This window comes from Styela clava, chromosome 3 (genome assembly GCF_964204865.1).
Source record: "Styela clava chromosome 3, kaStyClav1.hap1.2, whole genome shotgun sequence".
NCBI classification, from domain to species: Eukaryota; Metazoa; Chordata; class Ascidiacea; order Stolidobranchia; family Styelidae; genus Styela; species Styela clava.
The window spans coordinates 14978298-15002213 of record NC_135252.1 but is presented as its reverse complement, the minus strand read 5'-3'; the positions used below and the strand labels follow the sequence as shown (position 1 = coordinate 15002213).

General features: G+C 31.1%; 1 protein-coding gene across 1 annotated transcript in view; it reads right to left on the bottom strand.

The window, feature by feature from the left end:
- Window positions 1-23916, bottom strand: part of LOC120342760 (dynein axonemal heavy chain 10-like) — a 59850-nt gene that overhangs the window by 24657 nt on the left and 11277 nt on the right. Inside the window, exons 17-56 of the mRNA XM_039411726.2 lie at window positions 23529-23679; window positions 23225-23317; window positions 22446-22567; window positions 22242-22328; window positions 21479-21568; window positions 20755-20919; window positions 20104-20326; window positions 18910-19065; window positions 17878-18039; window positions 17432-17586; window positions 16700-16837; window positions 15909-16039; window positions 15718-15820; window positions 15119-15321; window positions 14435-14612; window positions 13850-14007; window positions 13101-13269; window positions 12782-12860; window positions 12228-12361; window positions 11974-12047; window positions 11418-11627; window positions 10809-10977; window positions 10229-10359; window positions 9505-9601; window positions 8979-9102; window positions 8301-8463; window positions 7818-7951; window positions 7655-7731; window positions 7419-7523; window positions 6908-7065; window positions 5909-6151; window positions 5225-5408; window positions 4959-5068; window positions 4052-4210; window positions 3447-3628; window positions 2393-2529; window positions 1824-1967; window positions 1362-1481; window positions 915-1033; window positions 338-491 (exon numbers count right to left, since the gene is read on the bottom strand). Of these exons, the coding sequence (XP_039267660.2) occupies window positions 338-491; window positions 915-1033; window positions 1362-1481; window positions 1824-1967; window positions 2393-2529; window positions 3447-3628; window positions 4052-4210; window positions 4959-5068; window positions 5225-5408; window positions 5909-6151; window positions 6908-7065; window positions 7419-7523; window positions 7655-7731; window positions 7818-7951; window positions 8301-8463; window positions 8979-9102; window positions 9505-9601; window positions 10229-10359; window positions 10809-10977; window positions 11418-11627; window positions 11974-12047; window positions 12228-12361; window positions 12782-12860; window positions 13101-13269; window positions 13850-14007; window positions 14435-14612; window positions 15119-15321; window positions 15718-15820; window positions 15909-16039; window positions 16700-16837; window positions 17432-17586; window positions 17878-18039; window positions 18910-19065; window positions 20104-20326; window positions 20755-20919; window positions 21479-21568; window positions 22242-22328; window positions 22446-22567; window positions 23225-23317; window positions 23529-23679 (5691 nt within the window). The remainder of the gene's footprint in view (window positions 1-337; window positions 492-914; window positions 1034-1361; window positions 1482-1823; window positions 1968-2392; window positions 2530-3446; window positions 3629-4051; window positions 4211-4958; window positions 5069-5224; window positions 5409-5908; window positions 6152-6907; window positions 7066-7418; window positions 7524-7654; window positions 7732-7817; window positions 7952-8300; window positions 8464-8978; window positions 9103-9504; window positions 9602-10228; window positions 10360-10808; window positions 10978-11417; window positions 11628-11973; window positions 12048-12227; window positions 12362-12781; window positions 12861-13100; window positions 13270-13849; window positions 14008-14434; window positions 14613-15118; window positions 15322-15717; window positions 15821-15908; window positions 16040-16699; window positions 16838-17431; window positions 17587-17877; window positions 18040-18909; window positions 19066-20103; window positions 20327-20754; window positions 20920-21478; window positions 21569-22241; window positions 22329-22445; window positions 22568-23224; window positions 23318-23528; window positions 23680-23916) is intronic.

The window sequence follows — 23916 nt, the reverse complement described above, 5'->3', positions numbered from 1 at the left end:
TTATTAGAAGCAAACCTGTAGAATATGTCATAAAGAATATTCTGATATCAACTTTCTGTTGTCATAATGACCGGATGGGGCGGCATGCGTATGATGTTTGAATTGCAATAAGGTTTGGAATTTTGGTTGTAATACCAGATTAGAATGATTACAGCATGAGTATAATAACAGCAATATTCATAATTTTGGAATGCAATGACAAATCTAAAATATTTGATGGCATTTACAAAGAAGAACAAGAGTGACTATATATCTTTCCTAATCCTATATCTGATCACATACTTTCCATATCCAAACTGTGATTTCTAAACTTGAAACACAATTCTCCCAATGTTACCTGAATGGTTGCAGTTTTAGATGTTCCCGTTTCACCCACAAGTACAACAGGTCGTTTTATGCTGATCATGAGATTAAGTAACCATGTTGTTCTGGTTGTGTCGATTGTAGGTACAAGAATTTGATTGTAATTCAAAGCTGGATCATGGACATATCTGAAGATAAAAATCTAGATTAAGAGATGACCAATTTATAACGAAAGCACCATAAGAAATGGCAAAGATACTATTTATCGTCAAGATGCTCTAAGTAATGATAAACATGACTTCTGGTGAATTTTGTTTTTTCTTATGACTCAAGATTATTTTTGCCATCCCATGGTGATATTAATTAATTACCAATTCGAGTTCTTTTTCCTTTTTCAATTAAAACTTCATAGGAATACTTTGTCTGTAGCTAATATCCTATTGCATTTTAATCCAATTTCTTATTATATGCATGTGTTTGATATGTCTACAAAGCTTTCCAACAATGATATATTTATGTTTCAATGTTTTTCCATTTATATGTTAATAAAACTTCTTTGATAAACCCATTAACTCATTATCGCTCCATTTCAATTCAAAACTTCACCATACTTTGGAACGATCTGACTCCACGGCACCCAAGATGTTGTTTCCAGATCAAAATGATAATCATACAATGATGGATATTTGGAAGGAAGATCGCCAGCTTTGGCAGGATTTTTTTCATCATCCTAAAAATGAATTATAATTTTAATGAAAAAGATTCGAGAATCAATTTTGCTTGCTAATCTCATCAAGACGACAATTTCATAATGATGGAGAAGTGAATATTATTCAACACCAGATCAGGACAACTCTATTCTCAATTTGAATTTGTGACCATGGGGTTTAAATATAGAGAATTGCTGGACATTCAGTTGTTAAAAGTGTTTTAACACTAATACCCTTTCCTTTGTATTAACTGCATTTGGAATATGGGAAATGTTCTCATCCTCATTCTAAAGAAAGAAACATTGTATTTATTTTTTTCTTGAGATAAAATAAGAAATTTGTATCAACCTGAACTGAAGTCATTGCTGAAGCCTTTTTAACACATTCATCGAATTTTACTCTGGAATCTTCAACCAATGTTGCACCGATTGACCAATACATACATTCCAAAAACAGGCATTCCAGGACCTATTCATAAGACAATGTAATAATTAATTAAAATATACTATAATATTTAGGTCAAAAAGTGGTGAGATGATAAAAGAGTAGATAAATAATCTGTAGTTTTATGTCCAAATTGAGTAACAGTGTTGAAACTATGTTAACAAATTTAGCACTGATTTCTAGAAATGCAATTGGTGATATATTAATATTAAAATAAAACTAATCACTAGATTTGTTCAAAAGTATATAATCATGAGTACAATTTTATTTTTCTAATATTTAATTTTATGTTAGCCAAAATAGCATAAAAATTTGGTATAAAATGTCTTAGAATTATGTTTTTCTATATTAAAAATGCAAACTTACTGTTGGGCCATAATTATCCAACTTGAAATCAGCAAGTACAGAATTGAGCATCATACATAACTGTGTTGTCATATTCAAATTAGTTTGGTGAACAATTGTTTTTAATGGTTTTCCTTGTCTGCCATCAAGTACTCCTTCATATACCTGAATGTTAAAATGAATTTAAAAAAACTTGGAGGAATAGAAATTTAAAAACTTGGCTATTAAAGTTCAGACATAAGTTGAGTCTATCGAAATTTTTCTGACGGGTTCCAAAAACCTTTTACTATATTTTTACTAAAGTATTTACTAAATTATTCATCAAGGTTGCAAGTCCTTATTTGAAAGTGGAAATAGAACTGAACACAGTAAATACTAAATAGCTATCAGTTATGACAGAAAATCGGTAGGTAATCATTGAAAATTGCATTAAAGAGTGTCAATAATAAAAATATGCCATTCATTGTTGCATTCAAGTTTAATTTAAAAAAGTACAATGAAACGGATACAGACAGATAGTATTTAGCCATCAAGCCATATTAGGTAATTCTGTTTCACCGAGATAGGTTTACAAGAAGTATAAAACTCACATAATCAATGGATATAGGAACATATTTTTCATAAAGTTTTTGTAACATTTCCTCTTCAGTTTTGGAAGTTCTGTAACTCAACCATTTTTTCCAGTATGGCTCATAATTGAGATTCTTTGGATCAACATAGACCATACCTTGAAGAGTTAACAAACTTGAAATGATTTGAAGACACAAAAAATAAAGATGAAAGCAAAACGAGTCTACTAATTTGAAAAAATGTTGTATAAACCTATTTCTAGACTGATATAAATTAGAAGCAAATATAAAGTACTGGTAATCAGAATACCCAAAATTAAAATGTAGACATTTGGAAAAAACATATTCAAGTATTATGATCAATGATAAGCTTAAAAACATTCATGTGTAGTGTGTATAGCTATAAACCACAGTTCAGATCAGATAATAATAAATACAATATAATTTATTTCGGCAATCTGGAAGCATAACACTCAATGAAACGAACAAATTATATAACAGAAATGCCTGGAAAACGAGCCAAACATAAAGTTTATAGCGAGTAATGACCATGGATGTTCAATGAAAATAACACATAATAATATCTATGGAAGGTTCGATGAGCAGCAGTAGGAGGCTCGTCGGGCGTTACATTTGTAGAAAAGTGAGTCACGCATAGAAGTTGAAAAAAACGACAATAGTGTAGTATTCGGACACAAACGCGTTTCAGCCAAGTCATCACGTTTGGGCAAAAATCACATGATCACGTGATTAAAGAAAGTACAAAACAACCAAATGCTAGAAAATGTATACTTGCTAAATGCAGTTATTGAGATAAGCATTTCTAAACAATTACGTAAATATATTGCAATAGACACTTAACATACCAGATGCCCTGTTTGGGACAAATTTGTGAAATGCCAATAAAAATGCAGAAACTTCCCATATAGTATAGTTGGGCATAGGTAAATAAAGAGGTGGGAATAATTTCACCACCAGTCAGACACCGACCACAGTGTCATATTAGGTTCATAACTTGAAACATTTACCGTATATACTGGTATATTAAGAATCTCATACACAGCAGACATCTCACCTGCTCTAGATACAGTTGCGGGAGAAGCATATTGTAGATCACCGACTTCAAATAAAAGAGCACAATGGCCTTGCAGTCTGATACGTTCACCATTAGCAAGCGTCAATAGTTTATTGTCATCCATGACAGAGTTCATGTTCTCAACCCATAATGCATCAACATCACTGTCAAAGAGGATATACCTGGAAAAAAATAAAAGAAAATTTTGAGAAGGCTGAAAATATTAAATAACATATAATATAGTTATCATTATGAATTAATTACTGTAAAACCTCTTGACGTCAAAGAGCAAAAAAGTATTCAATAATTTATAAAAATATGTTGTTCACTTTACCCATATTCAAGAATAGCTGCTTATATGAACATTGCCAAAAAATTCTCCCCCTTGCATTTTTAAAGTCAAGTCAAAATAAGTAACTTATTAAATTTTAACAAAATATTTAGATGAATTGAATAGCGCCGAAGTAAACAAAATAATTTAATAAGGAAATATTCGAAAAATTTGTCTAGGGTTTCGTAGCCAAAAAGATAAGTCAATTGTTGACAACTAAATATATTAAAAAGAAATTGAGATGTCATACTTCAACTTTAAAAAACTATCTCACCTCCTTTCCTTCTTTTCTGTTGGTTTGTTGATTTCTCTGAAGATGTTTGATAGAACACCATCAGTCCAATCTCTAGTTATTGGATCCAGTATTCCATATAACTCAACCACAGTCATCGCTTTTGAATTGATGATGTATAGTTTTGTTGGAAGATTCAGTCTGATTGAATAAAGAAGGTGTTGTTAAAAACAAGTTATAACCATTGTATCTCCAGTTTGAAGATATATTATTTTCTCCCAATCAAGGATGTCCAACTAGAGTTGGTACTTACAGATTCTCAATATTTGAATGAGAATTGTGCATATGGAAATAAAGTGGATACAGTCTGATGGTGACAAAATCCTGTGCATATTATATAGAGAAATAACATAGGTTTTGTATGTGTATATTTGTACATTACATTGCATTGCAGAAAATCATATGGTTATGATATATTAAGGGATCTTTTGCCTAGAAAAATAAAAACACCTGTAAAAGATAATTGAGAATAATGTATGTTATAAGTAAAATTTCTGGTGTATAATAATAATTCATTTATATGTTGTAAATGCTTACTAATAGTCTGACAGAACTATGACAGAACCTTGTTTCGAGATGTATAATTTATTATATAGTTTAATTATATTCTTTATGAGATAAATAATGATATCCTGGTGTGGAGCTTATAATGTTGAACAAATTTTTCTACATAGATCTTCATTTGCATACATAAGCAAAAATTCAACCCCTCAAAAAATCTGCATATTCAATATCAATTCAAATGTTTACTAAAACTTGAAACGTGAAATTGATTCATTTTCAAAAATGTACCTATCTAATATGAAAAATATTCACAATTAATACACTTTACATGGCATGATCTGACAAGAAACTTTGCAAAATGACCTAAGTTTAGAACAGAACATACTTTGTTTGTGCTTGACACAATGTGTTGATGACGACTGATTTTCCACCACCTGTTGGTCCAACAATCATTGTTGTATGGCGGGTCATCATTGTTTCATATATTTGAACGACCTGATGAAAAGCACAATTTAACATTTTTATCTTGTAACACATAAAGCAATACGACGGACTAAGTTTCAATTAGTTTGTACACCAAATAGCAGAATTTTAAGGGACTCACGAAAAGAAACCCTGAGCCCCAAAAATGACTTATCAAACAATTTTTACCTTGTCAACTTGGTTTTCCAGCAAGACACAATGGTTATCAACAAGTATTTTTTCGACAGCTTCATGAAAGTTTGGATATCGAACACGAGGACAATCGAGTCCCGGGAACAAATCACTAATCAAACCCAAGAACAATGGGACATCTTCAAAGATGAATTTTGGAAGATTCATGTCACGAAGAGCTCTAAATAAAATAAAATTAATATCTAGTTAGACAAAATAAGCACACAAGAGAAATATTTAAAAAAGTGTGAACTTTAGAGTATGTCAGTCATGTGTATTTCATTCTTTGTGTTTATAACGTTGATTACAAGACGACTATGTTCAACAATAACTACTGCAATTGAATGCCATTAGTTTGTATTGCATGTTGATGTGCAGCAGAGGTATTGCTTACTGTGTTGGTGTTATAGTTCACAGTAGTTTTAATATCGTCATGAATAGTTGTCATTAATTTGCGACAATACTCATCACTCGCATATCTGTGTTCTGATTTTTTTTAATCACATCCAGAAACTCATTGAAAGTTTTATCAGCCTGCAAAAACACTCTGGATACCAGGGATATACAATTATAATGACCGTGAAGGCTAAACATAAACCCTGGTTATGAAATCTGCTTGTAATTAGGGTTTATTTGTAAAAAGATATCTAGTATTAATTGCTATATATTCCATTTTCATACCTCATAAGTACAACTTCTTCATGCAAGTCAGGTGATCCTCTTTTCAAGTCACCTGCCATGACCAACACAGCTTTCAGAGCTCGAAGACCAAAGTCATAATGATGTTGTTTGGAAAGTTGTTCTTTTGCTAACTTATACAATACTGTCATCTTCTTTGCAAGAACTTTCGCTGTCAGGAAACCCTCAGAGAACAACATAATTTCACAAATTTGTTGCAAATCAGGTACAATTACGACAACTGGCCTAAAAGAAGAGAAAACATTTAGTTATAGATCATAGCTTCCACTCATACCACATAAGGTATATGTGTAATGCATGTGCTTGTTCACGAAAAGAAACACATATAATAATATTTATATAAAGATGAGCAGCCGAAAAAGGCTCTCCAAGCGTTTCATGCGATAAAAATTAAGCACATACAGATAAAAAAAGATTAAATTTGGTATGCCTTATGCCTAAGCCAACGCAATTGGGCAAATAATACATGGAAGCATCACTTTCGGTAAAAAATATTCGTCAAATATCAACTCTCGCAGTCAAATGCTTTTGCTGGGCAAGTCGTGGTTTATTTCGAATTTTTTGTTGTTCTTTCTTTGAATGGTTGTGTTTAATTAAATAAATATTTAATATCGAGTTGTTCTGTTGCTATATTTGCTGCTTCAATACAGCTGCAAGGTGTTGCAGACTAGATGACTGTTTGAGTCTTTCGTCCTCGTCAACTGCAATAATTCGATATCCGTTTTGGTAATTTGTGACATGTATTATATTTATTATCGCATATTGGTTTTGCTTGACAAAATAAATATCTGAATCTTACAAAGATCAACAAAACAAACAAAAGCTGGAACATACATAATTTCTATATTTCTATATATCAATACCAAAATTTGATAGCATTTCAATTGTTACATGAGAAAACAAACAATCAAGGTTTCAATAAATTTGGGATGGAGGCCATTCCTGGTATTGCATTGGATCAAATCTTGTTTTTTTACTAACCTGAACAATGCTTTCACACTTTCAGGTAGTTCAGTTCTACCAGCATAACCAGGATTCATAGTGATGAAAATACCCATCCTATCGTCGAGTGCAATCTCTGTTCCTTCAAACTGAAATCTCTTCAAATGATGCATGAGCGCATTTCTGATTGTTTGAACCTAAAAATTAATGAAATGAAACGATTCGAATTTCTAAATAATATAAAATTTAAAAGCATTACATAAATTATGCCATTTATGATTTGAATTTTAGTCATCACTGATTTTATAATCCAAAATAAGACTGTAGAAGAGGAATTACATTGGATTAAAAAACAGGAGTCTGAAATGATCAACATAAAACATGCCTTGAGGATCAATAACATGCTGTTATGTTCATAGATATTGGAGAATGCATGAGTAATAAAAATACCGGTAGTACAAGTTATTTAATTAATTCTACACATATTCCAGTATGTTCTGTATCTGTATGTTTAATTCTAAAAAAAAAACGATAAGCATAATTTTCTTACTTGTGATGATACAACAGACAACACAGAGGCATCAATTCTGTTGAATTCATCGAAACAACCCCATGCTCCACATTGTGCAAGACCAGAGAAGATTTTACCAACAGCCTGAAAAATATAAATACAAGATAATTTTTTTGCTCTGTTACTTATTAAGATCTCGTAAATACTCTTTTACGATTTTGTTTTGTAATTGCAAGTATTTTCAATAATACACATAAATAACACATACTACTCACCTTAAAGTCCATACCCTCTCCACAGTTGGTAACAACACAAAGCAATCCCAATGCTTTTGCCAAATCCTTGGTTGTTTCTGAATAACACAAGTTTTAAGTCATGAATAACTAATAGTCAAATATTCTTATAAATTTTTTTTCAAAAACACTGAAAATATCATACCTGTTTTTCCAGTACCAGCTGGTCCAGCAGGAGCACCACCAAGATACATGGATAATGCTTGTGTAAGCGTCAGATAAATACGATCAGTCAGTGGTGTGATAACCAATCGTCCATTCAATCCCATGTATTCATACCTAAAAAATCAGAAAAGTATTCCACGCATATGAAGGATATTATTAGTAGGCAGTAGGCTATTATTTCTTTTTTTTACCCACTGTTGGATTATTTGTCGCTGTCGCCATTTCGTGCAAACGAATGGGGATCATGAAAGATTATCGAGAATTGCCGCAAAGCCTTGAGTAAATGGTATGATTTCTTAATAAACTGGTCGGCGTCATGAAAATGTTAACGATCAGGTAACAAGAAGATTGAAGCAAAATGGATTCGTTTGAATCCATTTTGCTCCCATCTTCTTGCTGATTGTGAATATTTCCATCACTGCGACCAACTAATTGAGAAACAATTCTGCTTGGTATCACTCACCCATATCCAAATGTTCCAGTACATTGTCTTATCATCAACTGATCTGGTTCTTTGTCCCAGCAAAATCGAAGTTGTGATTCCCATTCAAATTCTCTCGCATCAAGAATAGAATCTCGTACAAAGGTATCAATGATGTCTCGAGCATGGACATCAATAATCAAGACTGAAGAAAATATATTTAGTTCATTCATAAGATATTCGCATTTAAATTATTACCGTAACTTATGAATTGAAATAATATAGAGCAAAGATTTCTCCAAAAGCACCACATTAAACTAATCTCAACATAGAGCACATCGAAGAGCAGCTATTTCAAGTGTTGTTTTCAAACCACAGTATTGATAATCTGATTAAGTGATGAAATACGCGCTGGAATAATCATAAACTTTCAAGTCAGTGGTATGTATATCAGTAAGCATACAAAGTGAGATACAAAAAAAAACGAGTTTCACACAAATGATACAAAGAAAAATGTCCTGACTTAAATTGTGAGAAAACATTATAATATAGATAAATTAGTTCTAGTTGAATAATAGTAACGAAATACTACAAATACAAATGATTGTGTTCATTGCTTATATCGGCAAACATGACCTTTTCAACATGGGACAAGACAAGATATTGCCAATTAAAAAAAGACCAATATTGTGTAAGAGAAACACAGAGGTAATGAGCTACCTGAATTGAATTTCTTCCTTTCATTTTTACTCAATGGTTGTTGAATTTTTGTTACAAGAGTATCAATTTGTAAATGCATTTGTCCGGCATATTTCTTCATTGCTAACTTGTCGCCTCTTTTCACCTAAAATATGATTTAATATTATTACAGATACTGTAGAAATGATCAAAGCAATGAATATTATTTAATTTTTCATGAAACATTTTTCACATCTGCTGATACATAAGAAAGGACTCGAATCTATAATAATTATATATATTTTTAAAAATGTCACAAATATTGGCGCTGAAAATTTCATTATTTAATACCAGTATTTTTAAATCACAGATTTTCATTTTTATCAACTATTTAAAATAAATCTTTTAGACATTTCAGACGAACAAAACACCACATCAGTTCAATAAAGTTTAAAAGTTTTTTTTATAAATCCATTGCAGTTTTACAGTTGAATATAAAGATATTTTATTTGAAGCCATGAAAATTTAGAAAAATTCATAAAAATTTAGTATAAAATAACCAACTTACTCGTTGAAAAACATCTTCCACTTCCCATGTCCACCATACTTGGTTACATGCAAGAACAACCATACCTTGATATTGTAACATCCATTCCACTCGTTCACTGAAATTTTATAAAAATGAAAGAATTTTACTAGAATAGCAAGTATAGAAGATATAATGCCAACACGAATATACCACCATATATCTCAATGTAATAAAAAAAAAATTATAAAAATTAATAATGACACAAGTCTGGCGGTGTGGCGCATCGTGCTACGGCATTAGTAATACGCTCGCCACCGCACGTATGATTGCCTTGTGTGGGATTACAGGTTTCGAATCCTGTGAGAGATAATAATGTGTAGGATTGCTGAACCGATGTAGGGTGGTTCCCATAACTGCTGGTCGGTTACGGTTTTCTCCACCATCAAGTCCATGCATCTGAAGCAATTAACTGGATATCTTATTCCATACACGACACGGACTGGTAACCGAACGAGAGGCTGTGGTTTAGACATATGATTAAACCTTCATAGCGGCTTTCCTTTCCCCCGGGAAAAATATGTAAATTCTATCCTATCCAGAATTAAGGCATATTGATTGCTGAAATTCAACGATAGTAGAATAAAACCGGCATCATATTATATTTGTGCTTATAGGCTACAGAGTACATTTCCCATCAAAAGTTTAGAAATAAACGCCTATTTGTCGTTATATTGAACTACACATTTAACATGTTATATCTTACACATTGTTACAATAATTGAACAATGATTCTTTTGTTATTTTTCTATTTGTGCTTCTCATCTCTTGTAATACAGCTGTCATCCAGTCTTCCACTCTACCTTCAGCAGGCACTGGTTTCTTGAAGTCCATGACCTGACAAAAATATTATATAAGTATTTTTATACAAAACAGTGCATGATGAAGTAATTGAGCGAATCGGCGAGGTAGCAGACACAAAAAATACAAGTAGGGCAATAAACTAATAAAGATGAGAAGTCAACAAAATTTCGAATACCAAAATAACGTTTTCATGACTGCTAAAATATGTGTTGTCAATAAAATGACTGTTTAGAAGAATTCTTTTTTAAACTCATTGCCATTTGACTTTTGCCTCTCAAAATTGAAAATAAAATGTTATTTAAATGAAAATAGCATATTTTACAAAGATTTTCATCTTAAAAATAGCTCTTTCAAAAAAAAAAAATTTAATTGAGATTAAATCAAATTTTTCGGGCTTTATTGTTGGCTGCTCAATCGAATAATTGAGCTCAATTCTACATTTCTTTACATTTAAAAAAAAATATTAAATTCGTAAAACGAACCTCTTTTTCTGCAGATACCATTGCTGTAGCAACAGTTTCATTATTCATTCCTTCTTGAAATTTCAGACTAGCGATATTGTCGTACATTTTAATCATATGTTCTTGTACACAGTTAGGATCACTTGATCCCAAGATACTGAGCAACTCATCATCAGATATGAAGAAAAATCTACAAAACAATAAATTACATAAAATGCTAAAAATATTGAGGGTAGCATGATTGTTAAACCTTGGGTTATGCACGAGTAAGACCGTAGTGTTAAGTGAAACCCACTGCTGAAGCAGGTCAAATTTACCCACTTGGGTCAAATTTACCCCGTTGAAACCCCCTGGTGTAATAGAATAATATAAAGCTATGAAGATTATAACTTGAAATTGTTTATGGGTCTCATGGAGTGCTATTAATTAATTTTGTAGCATGAAAAACTTTTTTAACATTACAGTAAAAATTATTTTATCAACATCAATTTTAGCATGAAAGTAGCTTTTTTTTTAATTTGTGTGGATATGAATCCAACAAGAATATATATAAAACATGCTTCATTTATAAAATCATTACAAAATTGTTCAACATTATGAATTTCTACTTGGATGTTGATACCGTCTTACCTTGGGAAAGCATTTCTTTTTGAGTCCAAATAATCATTCAGTGACTTTTGACATCGTTCCAAACCATCACTTAAACTTTGTAAATCCTGTAATCTGTTTTGTGTATGACAACAATCTTTTATTTTCGGATTTTTTACAGTTTCTTGCATAATTTTCTTGAACAATTTATCGATGTTGTCAAATTTTTTCGCTTCTTCTGGAAGTTGAGATCTGACAAGAAGTGAAAAGTTTTAAAAAAGAAATAGAAAAATTATTTTTTTACAAATATTTTACACAAAAAAAGTAGTCAAACAATATTGTTGGGTTGTGATATTTGTTTATGAACTTTGACATTATTTCTTTATCTTTGTAAACTACAATTATGCAAGAAAATATAATACATAAAACTAAATTTAACTTTCAATTAGTTTACAGATTATTATAAGAATTTGCTGACTTTTAAAAAAGATAAATCTATGACTAAGAATACTAACTTCCGGATTAATTTCCGAAAAACTATTAAAGTATAAATGATAGAACACTATTTAAATACAAATTTGAATATAGTAATGAATACCTGATGTCACCACCAATAAAGATTGATTCCAGATACATCCATTTCCTTTGTACAACCATCCAAACATCACAAACCTGAAATATTCATTTTAAAAACAAGATGTTGAAAGCCATATTGACTACTCTTACCAAGCGCAGACATTACACGCACAACCAATGACAATTTGTGTATTGTGCTATTAAAGAATGCAAGCACACTTCACTTAATCTCATGTAAGAGTTCACAGGTTAAAATAGGATGAAGTGACTTCCTACCTCTGCAATTAGAGAAAGACCTTTCTCCCATTGTTGTACAGAGTTGAGAAACGGACCAACAAATCTTGATGCCGACATGGATTGTAAATTCATGGAATTATCATCTAGGATTTGCAATACGTCATCGATGGCACCTGAAACAAATATATATTGAAACAAAATTATTTAACATCAAATGTATGACTTGATTTGTTAAAATATTATAAGACAATTATATTGGCATCGAGTTGGATACCCATTTCAAATGATATAATAAAATTTAAAAAAAAAGTTTTGTTTGTGTTTAATCATTCAAATCTTTCATAATTCATTAAATTTGATTGATCGTAAGCCATCTTCAAAAATCTAACTTTACAAATGTGTAACAGACAAAGTTAAATAAAATCTCCCGATCAAAAATGATTTTAGTACAAAGTTGCAAAAATCAACTATTTGGATATTAATATTCGAACTGTAAAAACTATTATTTTCGTCCTAACATACCTATACTGATTACAGATTTCTGTCATAAAAATAGAAATATTACAAAACTTCTTTATAGAACTGTAACTCACCTAAAACAAATCCTCTGTCAGAAGTTCCTTTAACATATTTTAAAACAGAGAATTTCATTGACTCCCACGTATCCACGACCTATAAATATGAAATTAGTTCTTACAATATGAGTTGCAAAGAGTACTGGTAAGTAAAAATACAAAATTGAATAGAATAAATCTTAAGTAATTTGGTTCCACAATGCAGTGAAATATGTCACAGCAAATTTTGATTTTGAAACTTAGATATATAACTCTCAAATTCAAAATTAACTGTCTGAACACATTTTATGAAATGCAAAATTGTCCCAAAATAATGGTTTCAAATTTCAGTTCATACCTCTTTGAGACCCTTTTCAATGCTCAACTCCTTTGCAGCAGATGTAACGATTTCATTGATGGTATCAGCAAAATTATGCAGCTGCATTGTGAACAAGTTTTCCAATGTGAATGTATCTGGATTCATGTCAAAATCTTTTCCAGTTTTTGTCATGAGTTCTTTCCAATGCCTTGAAAGGAAAACGAGAATATCGGTTGGAAACCGAAGACTTATCGATCGATAGTTAGGGGATCCCCCAAAACAGAAACTGCAGTTTCGATTCATCCGCTCTTGTAACTTGCGCACTGCGCATCACACACACACACACACTCGGCGGGTCTCAAAATTCTCTCGCTTTACAAAAATCTAGATCACTATATCAATAATTGATTGATAACTCGCTAATTATATGACATAATTCGCCCAAAATCAATAGGCTTCTGGTCCGAGATATGATGAATGCACATGCAAAATCTGGAGCAGATTCAATCTCGCTTTCGTGAGATATCGCGTGCATCTAACATACAAACAGACAGACAAATACCTATCAACATACTTACCGATTAAAATCGATAAGTAATAAGTGATTGTTACTGGATATACTGGAAATGGAAAACTTCTGCAAAAAATAGTCTTTCTGCGTATTATTCACTCCAAGCAATATTCCGTTTAGGAACACACTTTACAGACCCCAAATTTTGTTCCATTACCTGTATAAGATGAGTATGGGAAAATTTATGGGAAGCCGAAATGGATGAAATATAACGTACCTCTCTCTCAATGCTTCATTTTTCAGATCCAAGAACAATGGAATTGAATCTTTAAATTCCTTCATTTTAGCATCCAGATATTGAGCAGGAGGAAGTAGTTTCACTTGTTTTGGCATTTTACGGAGTTTTTTCATGAAACCTTCAATGCCTTCGAGAAGCTGTAAATCACCAAGATATGTTAGTCAAATATTCTCCAAATTTTCAAAGGTAAAATTTAAAAACACAAACTGAAAAAGAAATCAGTAATCAGTATCACTGTGTCACATTGCTGAAGTTTTATTTACTGAATTTTACTGATTTACTTAATTTTTGAAAATTGTTCGAAGCAAGGTCACATAAATAGACTTCATAAGTTACGGATGATCACTAAAACGGTCGTACTACCGAAATGATATAAATTTATAAAGATTTTATTACAACTAAATTTTATATAAATAATCGTAAAACATATGATTATATATTACCGGTAGATAATAATACAAATGCTAATTTTATAAATTCAGGGTGTATATGAAAATTATTCCCATTGAAGCTTAGATTAAAGACGTGAAGACGCAGAATGATGAAATTTATTTATATTCATACCAGATTGACATTGAGATTTGCCCACAATGTTTGTGCCCATTCCTCTCTTGCATTTGCTTGTTCTTCAAATAGTTGATAAACAAGTTCTAATCCTTTCATATCATTTTGTAGTTTGAGAAGATTAGGATATGCAGTGATAGGTAGATCAAATAGCTTTTCCGCATTCGTTAATTCTTGTCTGCAAAATGGTTAAATCAATTTTTTCGAATGATAAAATCGCAAAAAAACAAAAGCAAAAATATGATGCTGTTGTTAAAATCAACCCCTAACAACCTCTTCAATTTTTTTTTCCATTTTAGAGGGTTTCTTAAAATACCTGTCTACTACTATTAATAAATTAGTACACAATTATGATTAACAGTTTGTGTTACAGAAATAGTTTTAATTGTTTCATTTTAATCTACCCAAATAAATTTACGGGAATTTGATTAAATTAACGTTATTGACCATAAATTAGCAATGGAAAATTAGAGTAAAAAACTCAATGCAAATGAACAACACCACAAAAAACAACATAGGCTATATATTTTATATATCAGCGATTGACATATTTTGATATAAACAGAAACACCGCTTGAGAATAAACAAATTTTTGCATGTAGATTTTTTCATCTCTTTACGTCATGAATTTGAAACAAAAAACAGTGTTTTCAAAATTTAATAAAATTTTAAATTCAAACTTACCTCTCTGATTCATATTTCAACATTTCCTTCTTGAAATCATTCATTATTTTAAATCCTCTCTCAAGATCAGATCCAACGGAAGCGGGACCTTCCGTAATATATTTTTCAGAAAATTTCTCAAGTTCCGTTTTGAATTCAGTGATTTGTTCTTGAGTGATTTCAGTGAATTTTACTTTGACACTGGTCAAGTTCACATCAGTGATCTGAACAAAGAATATTTTAAATACATGTTGAAAGTTTGATCGAGTTCGATATGCTGAGGGAAAGGTCATAAAATACTCCCTACTAATTAAGCATTGAGGGCTCGAAGGCGTAATTGCTAAACCGTTAGTTAGACTGTGTCGCAAGTAGACATCTCGGGTTCAAATCCCATGCTACTACCTCCCCCACGGTGTGATATTAAGAAGTAAGACTTTTTCTTGTTAAAGAAAATTCCTTTTTAACTGTGTCCAAATATTGTTATCAAATTATATTACATGAGATACGTCATAAAATAAGTAAAACATAGCTAAAATAGACAGATAATGTAAAAAACCACAGTAAAATTTGCATATCTCATTCTACCAAATTTACTATCTTTGAGTAAAAACAAAACTTACCTTTGCATTTAGGAACAAATCATCCCACATTTGTTTGATATTTCCTTCCACTTCCAATTCCTCATTTGTAACTTCGATATTATACATTTGTATCGTGCGATATCTAAAAATAATTCCCAAATAAGTTCAATCTGATATGAGTACATTAGGACTGGAAGAATACTAAAAAAAAAAATTTGTGTTAACTATACCTTTCTTGTATATCAGCAATATTCATCTCAACATCAAGGGACATTCTTTTTATATTTGCAATTACACCCAAAACAAACTTCAAATCTTCAAGAGTATTGGGAGGTCTTTCCAAATCTTTTGCCATTTGAACCTGTAAATGTGAAATAGAGCTTACAGTAACAAGTATATAAACTATTTTGAAAAAAAAACTTTTCAACAACGGTAAATGATGAATAGGTAGAGATAAATTGTGAAAAGATGGCATATTTTAGGACTTTAAACTTTAGCCAAAATTTAGTTGTAACTGTGATATACAGCTTTCAGTAACAAGTATATAAACTAATTTGATGAAAAAAATGCTTCACCAATAGTAAATGAGGAATATATACAATAAAGCATATCTTAGAACTTGAAACTTATCATAATTTAGTTGATTTTCCAAACTGTTAACAGAGAGAGTGCTAAATTCATAATAAAAAGCCATTCAAAATTATAATTTGTGTCGAGTTAAATATTTCAAAGTTACCCTATTTTCATACAAAGCAATGGTATTTTGATGTGAAATCAATATATAATATAGGGATAAATATAAATCCATAAATTGAATACAGAGATTCTTTTTGAATTTTAAATCTAAAATTCACTGAACAATCTTACCAAAAAAAATGAAGCTGCTGAAATTTATTATCCTATGTTTTATTTTCCCTAGACACTGGGAATGTCTGTATTGAATGAAAAATAAAAGCACAACAAATTAGTCAATGATAATCAAGGACAAGGATATTAATATCTTTACTACAAGTCTACATACCAAATTGTCTCTTAATTCAAATAAGGAATCTTTTGCAGAATCTTTGAGTAATTTTCCAAGTTCTTGAACCCATTTACCAGCATGTTCTTTCACAGATGTTGCAAGCGGTTGAAGATTAAGTCGAATGCACATTTCATCCTAAAATAATATTTCAATGCAATAATTTTTACTGATGTGATTGCTTACATTCTTACTCTGAAAAAGACTTTGCACAAGTAGTCACTTATAACTTAGAAGCTACTGGATTTGCGGTAATTATCATTATTGCGACCAATGCCAAAATAATTTTGTGGCCCGCGGAGCCCCCAACCTTTGACCACCTACTCTATTATTAAATTTGGTAAGTTGAACTATGAAATGGCCAAAGATTGAATGAAACTGGTGTTCCTCCTGCTCTGAATAATATAATGACAAATAAAAAGAGAGCAATATACAAATATATGGTTTTGGTTGGCTCATTGGTACCTGTACGATAAGGGCTGAGGGAACTGAGTTTTCTGAAAAGATTCAGGACAACTATTCAAAGAATAACAATTTTTTTCTAACAACAACAATCGCCCAACAAGAACAGCAAGAATTTAGTGAAAACAATCCATAGGCCACTCTGTGCCAACAACAAAATAATGAGAATAAATACTGATCCTTAGCATCACTGCTAGCATGCAAGTTTTGAGTGTATTTCACAACAATATCTTTACAATTTTCATTACAAAACACATAAACATGTCTTACTTTCATCATTGGTTGTTGAATGACTTCTTCCATTATTCTTGTATAAAACTGTAGTTTATCGTCATAAGCAACACAAGATGGATTCTTATTTGCAAACTTTTCCATCACTAATGTTTTATCCAATTTCCACAGTGGTCGATATCTCTTCCATTTTGCTAAAAGAATCCATGAAACATTAATGTGAGGGTATCAAAACAAAATGGCAAATGTTAAAACTTTAGGATGGGATAGGATTAGCATGTTTAATCTGGTGGAAAGGAGGATTTTGAAAAAGGATTTAAAAATATGATAAGAAAATAGGTGCCCTTTATTAAAGCTACATTACTGAAAAACTGTTCATGTCTAATACTATCAACCAATATAATAAAAACATTCACAAAAAAAAATTTTTTTTTACAAAAAAGATGAAAAATTAAAATCAATGTAATATAATATATTTAACTTACTCAAGCTCTTTGCCAAGTTTGTCAACAACTTTTGAACATTAGTTCTAATTGTAGTTATAATTTCAGCAATCTTGGGAATATGACGAATGTCGTCAAAAAATGATAAAGATACAGGTTCGTCATCTGATTCTGTTTGCTGTGGTGGAGTTTCAATGCACGTACCTGACATATTAATGAAAAATATATAGGAAATTACACTAAAATTTTTTTTTGGATTATGATGAGATTCTTGATATTCTCCAACATTCAAGATAGTATCTATCAAATTTTAAACCTTTTTTTTTTCAAATTAAATATGGAGAAAATTCATGATCTTGTCTCATCTTAAAATCAAAATGATTACTACAGAGGAAAACACCAGACTGAAATTTCATTTATTGTGCCATTGCTTGACTCAATTTCTGATCCATATGTGAGTTAATTCATTAATAAAATGTTTCAATCATCTTTTTCTCTGTTCTGCGTTATACAACATGACTTATATTTCACTTGGGGCTCCCAAAGTATGCGAACCAAGATGGCGGACATCGGAATGTAATATCTGTACTAGGTTAGGGTTAAGCCATAATTTTAGGTATAAATACTACGGGAGGCTCTTGGCTAGTCTTTCGAACTGATAATAGGACTAAAATAAGGAAAATTGGAAAAAAATTATCGCCTAACCCTAACCGGTTACCCATGTTACATTCCTATGTCCGCCATCTTGGTTCGCATACTTCGGGAGCCCCTTTCACTTTATTTAATTGCTTTTAATCCTAATAAATCACATATGGAAACCGAAAAATAAGACAGTGGGCTTGCGTTTCGCACAGATCGTTTAAGATTTGATGAACGATTTCACATATCTATATCCCAAAATTTGTCTAAAATTTTGAATCAATCTGATCCGACAATATTTTAAATTTAAAGTATTTCAAAGCATTAATCTTCGAAAAGCCTAACTCAATATATTTCAGTGCTGAAACTAGTTACAGTGATCAATTACGATGATCAAGAACAATATTACTAACAAATATACAATCAAAGTGTTACCATTCATCCATCTGACAAAATTTTTAGTTGACATGACACAATCTCGAACTGATTGTTCCAACAGTTTATAAACTTCAGATGCAGATGGATGAAGAACAATTTCTGGTGACGAGAGAATCGATTCCATTTGAAAGATAATTTTGTTTGAAGTCAGGACTGAAAACAATAAGATAATTATAAAAAGAGATAATGAATAGGATAATGAGAAACCAAAAATAAATAATATGTTACATGCAAAATATTCATTATTGAAAATATGGATTGATTTGCTAAATTTCTTTTCAAAAACGATTTTTTTTGCAACTATTGGACCAATTAGGTTCAAATTTTCAGTACTTAGAGATAGAAAAAGTCGCTAGTAGGCTATTACTTTTAATCATCCCCACAGAATTCAAACCTGCAAACCCACACAGGGTAATCAGAGGTGCTGTGGCAAGCTTATTCCTCCTAATACTTAGCACGATGCGCCACACCACTGAGCCAGTCATGTGTAGGGATGGCGGAATCGAGTCCGGATTCGATTACAGAATCGATTCTTCGCGGAATCGACTAGAATCGATTCCGATGCACCGGAATCGATTCTCGAGTTTTAAAATTGGATTGCAAACAATGTGTAACGTTTTTGGCAATTTCTTCATATATATATATATATGTATAAACTGCTTCACTGCTATGTTGAGTTGCTACGGCACCGCAAACTTCACTATATATAATATATATATTATAAATATCGCTAGTAGGCTTTAACGTTTATTTATTTTAAAAATCTCTGTGGGTTCTGAGGGATTCGTTTTTTTTTGTGCGGTTTTGTCTCATGTGGCAGATTGGATAATATGTCGAGGAATCGAGATTCGGAATCGAGAATCGGAATCGAAAATTTAGGAATCGGATAAAAATCGAATACTTGTAAGTACTCATACTTGGCATCCTTAGTCATGTGAGACCAAGTATTCAATTAACGTTTTTTCTGTTTTATTCTAGTTTAGGCCAACACATTTTGTTTCGTATTGATAAACCCCTTCCGTGCTGTTTGTCTGCCAATATTTTAGCAAACTTTGTGCTTTCAGGCATCTTCCTCTCAGTACTGATACATGAATTCCGTGTTTATATATTTGAGCATTGCGCATTTCTTTTAGAAGGCTTTGCTTCAAATAATTTGTACCATTGAAATATGTTCTAAATTAAGATTTTTACCTGCATTAAATTCAGTCAAGTTTCTGATCACCATGTTCGTCAAACAATCAAAAACTCTTTTCTCCCAATGTTCATAATATTTATTAAGTTTTTTCGATTTTCCAGTGTTGGTGTGAGCTACGAGACCTTCCATTTTGGTCAACAGTGGACCGATGGCTCGATATTTTCTTGCAAGAACATCTAGATCTTTTGTTCTTTCCAGTTCAATATATTCAAGATATTCCTGAAATTTTGATATATGTAAAGTATGCAATTAATATTTATATGTTAAAAAACATCAGAATAAAGTTCAAAATATCTGTGAACAGTTATTACGTTATATTACAAAAGGATCTATTAATTAATCTTAGAAAACACAATATAAAATTTGAATTAAAACATGCAAGCAATGAAGATGATAAAATAGTCTGATAGAAGTCTTGTTTGTTCAATAATAGTTATTCATAGTCAAAAAATTATTTACTGAATCTTCATTCCATTTCAATTCAGCGAAGCAAATTGGGTTTACTATATGGTACACTCAATGTGCAAAGTTTATATCAATTTCAAAATATTTATTTATATATGAAAAGAAGCATTATTAAGATTTTTCAGAACAAAAACTTGACTTGATGAAAAAATTTAAATCAAATATATAACAATAATCATTACCTTCACACTTGGCAGGTATCCTCCGATTTTAGGTGGATAAAGTTTGAAAAGATCGAGATTTTCAATGAGTACAATCCTGCTGTCGATATCTCGAGCATTTTTCTGAATCTGATTTACCAATGACTCAAACTTTCCAATGGCAACTTCACATCGACTCGCATAATCCTTATAAATTGAAATTTATGTCAAAATTTAATATCAAATTTTTGCTCTATGTTAACAGTTAGAAAGTTACAGAAAACGAAAGGAAAACTAGAAAGAAGCAAAAATCAATGACGACTCCTGCAATTCTAATCAAGATGCCAATAAAATGTTACTGGTTTAATACTTTCAATAATCCTCAAAAATGTGTGATACTTTCTAATTTATTGCAAATTTTAATTCGCCAGGTGACATGTTATTGTACAGTATATCAATTTGATTTGAGAATAAATAATGTTGGAAGAATTAATTTTTAGCTTGTTCCACGTCACTGAAAGTTTTTGCTGGCTCAATGTTATTTGGTATTAATCCCGTTTTGGTGTTAATCAGAAAACAAGCAAGGTATGACAAGCAACTCAATTTTACGTGATTTTTTGCTGATTTGAGTAATATCTTGCTTTGGACAAAGTTACATAGAAAACAAAAAAGGTGGAACCCAGAAAAATTTCTTTTTTGGACAATTGTCCCATAATTGATCGTAATTAAAAAAAAATATGATAATAACTGGTGAATAATTACTTACTTGAATACCAAGAGAGTTCCAATTTAATCTTTTATATCCAGGTCGCAAAACCCTTTTCAGTTCCAATATGTGATCTTCCAGTAATTGTGCCTGAAACAGAATTTATATTCATGCACAAATAGATAAATCATCACAAGGCTTCTAGTTGTTCCTAGGTTAGAAGCTATGGTGCGCATTTAGGTATGTTCAGTTTTTTTGATGAACACAGAAAATATACTAGATGTTTTTCATAAAACATTTTGAGTCTAAACTCAATTTCAGAGCAAATGGATTGAAACTCTAAGAAAAAAAAATATAATTTTCATGAAATCTTTCTTACAATCTGAAGATTTTCTAATACAAATAAATTTGATTACCAAGCTAAAGTGAACATTTTGCACCAATTTGATATTATCATTGAGAGTTCATACAATGAATACTTTCACACAGTGTACGCAAAAAGAATTCCGAGTGGCTACTAAAATACTTAGGTACTTGGCATTGTGCTGATTAGCCAATGTTGCAGAAATAAACATGGTAAACATCCATTCAGACAGAAACATATATTTCTTTAACTTGTTTCATATCTATATTGCGAACAGGTTTCCAGACAAGTGCATACTTATACATGGTAGGCTTTTGTTTGAATATACCCCGATGATCACAAAATTTAGTTCTAAGATTTGTTTAGAATTATTGGAAAATTAATTCTTGTCAATATTTCGGGCTACAAATTAATAGAAGGGTTGACAAGAAGTTGATGTATCACAAAAGATAAGAATACCTCTGCAGGTTCCAATGTTCCAAGTAAAGTATGATATCTGTTCAACATATGTTTTAATCCATTGATATATCTGAAATATTTGTCTTCCTGTTGAGAAATGTGAAATTAAAAAAATCGTTATATACAACATTCAAACTATCAGCATTTTCAAATTTATGATTTAGATGCAAATAAATATTAGACTGCATTTATGCACTTACTAACCTGCAAAGCAACATTTCTTGCAAGTTCAGGAACAGGAAAACCAAGTTGTTCAATGTATTTTGTTTCTGTTGTTATTTCTTGAAGTTCGGGAGCAAAATTGACAACATATTCTTCTTTCTTTTCTAGAAATGAAAAAAATACTATTTATAGAACACAATATTGCCAAAAACTTGTGGTCTTGTGGTTTGGTAATATATATTTATATATTAATATCTTGCATACGATGAATATAACAATACCTTGACATTATATAGAATTTTTTAAGTGTGTCTCAGCCGCTCTCATGTCAGCAAAAAGTGCAAGTGAAGGTCAACGGGTTAAATAAGCTTAACTGTGTTGGCATTGACGTTACACATATCAGCTCCTTGCATATCGATAGATATCAGTAGCTGCTTGTATAACGCCTTGTTCGAAGCAAAGTGCATGAAGAAGCGTCATATGAAAAATTACATTATAGTCTTGGATTTCAATATAACCAACCTTAAACATCTAGCTGGGTTACGCAAATAATTTTGTTTTTCAATGTACACAACGAATTAATAAATTCTCACAATATCTTTACAGTAATAAAGATTTAAAGCAGCAAACTATATCAAACTGTTGGATTAGGATTTAATGCTTGACGAGGAAAAATCCACTGAATGTTGTGGCTTGCGAACCGCCTATTGCACTCCCCTGGATTAGAACAAAGCTGAAAATTTTAATTAAAATATCATTCATATCATTCGATAAAATAAATGATATGTTTGAGAATGGGAAAAATACACTAGAATACCAACCGTTGCTGTTTCTGGTATAAAATTCAGGCATATCCTCACTAGATTCTACATTATTTGATCCTGGATGTTGAGAAGCATTTGCAGAACCAGCAACTAGAACCAAATTAGATAAATGGCATTTATTTGGTATAGCACAAAACAAAACAAAAAATTTATTAGTAAGCAAACAATTACATTGCGTACTGTATTGTTTCATATAAAACCAGCTGTCAGTAAGCAGCAAATTTCCAAAAAAAAAATGAATGAATAAAAATTTAAAAATGAAGCTTTGAAGCCCTTAAAATTGTATACTAGCAGAACGTACCAGGAATATTTGGAGTAACAGTTGGATTTGTCAACAAATTTCGTTTCAAAAATCCAGGAAGAGAAGATTCAACAGATTCAACCCATGCTTGATATTTATTATCTTCATATTCCTTCATCAATTTTGCAAGATTCAAATATTTCATTTTTGCCTGATAAATTATGATACTAATTATTAAGAGTTTTGAGTTAACATTTTCAACATTTCCCATTTTCTAAACTAAAATTCAGAGTTGGGTAAATATATAAAACTAATAAGAGCAATAGCGTAAAAAATATTTTGCTGAGTGGGCATTTACAAATCAAAAATCTTTGATGTTGTTATTTGTAATATACAAGAGTGTGGTAAAATAAGTTATGATGTCATAATGAATTTCCTGTAATTTTGT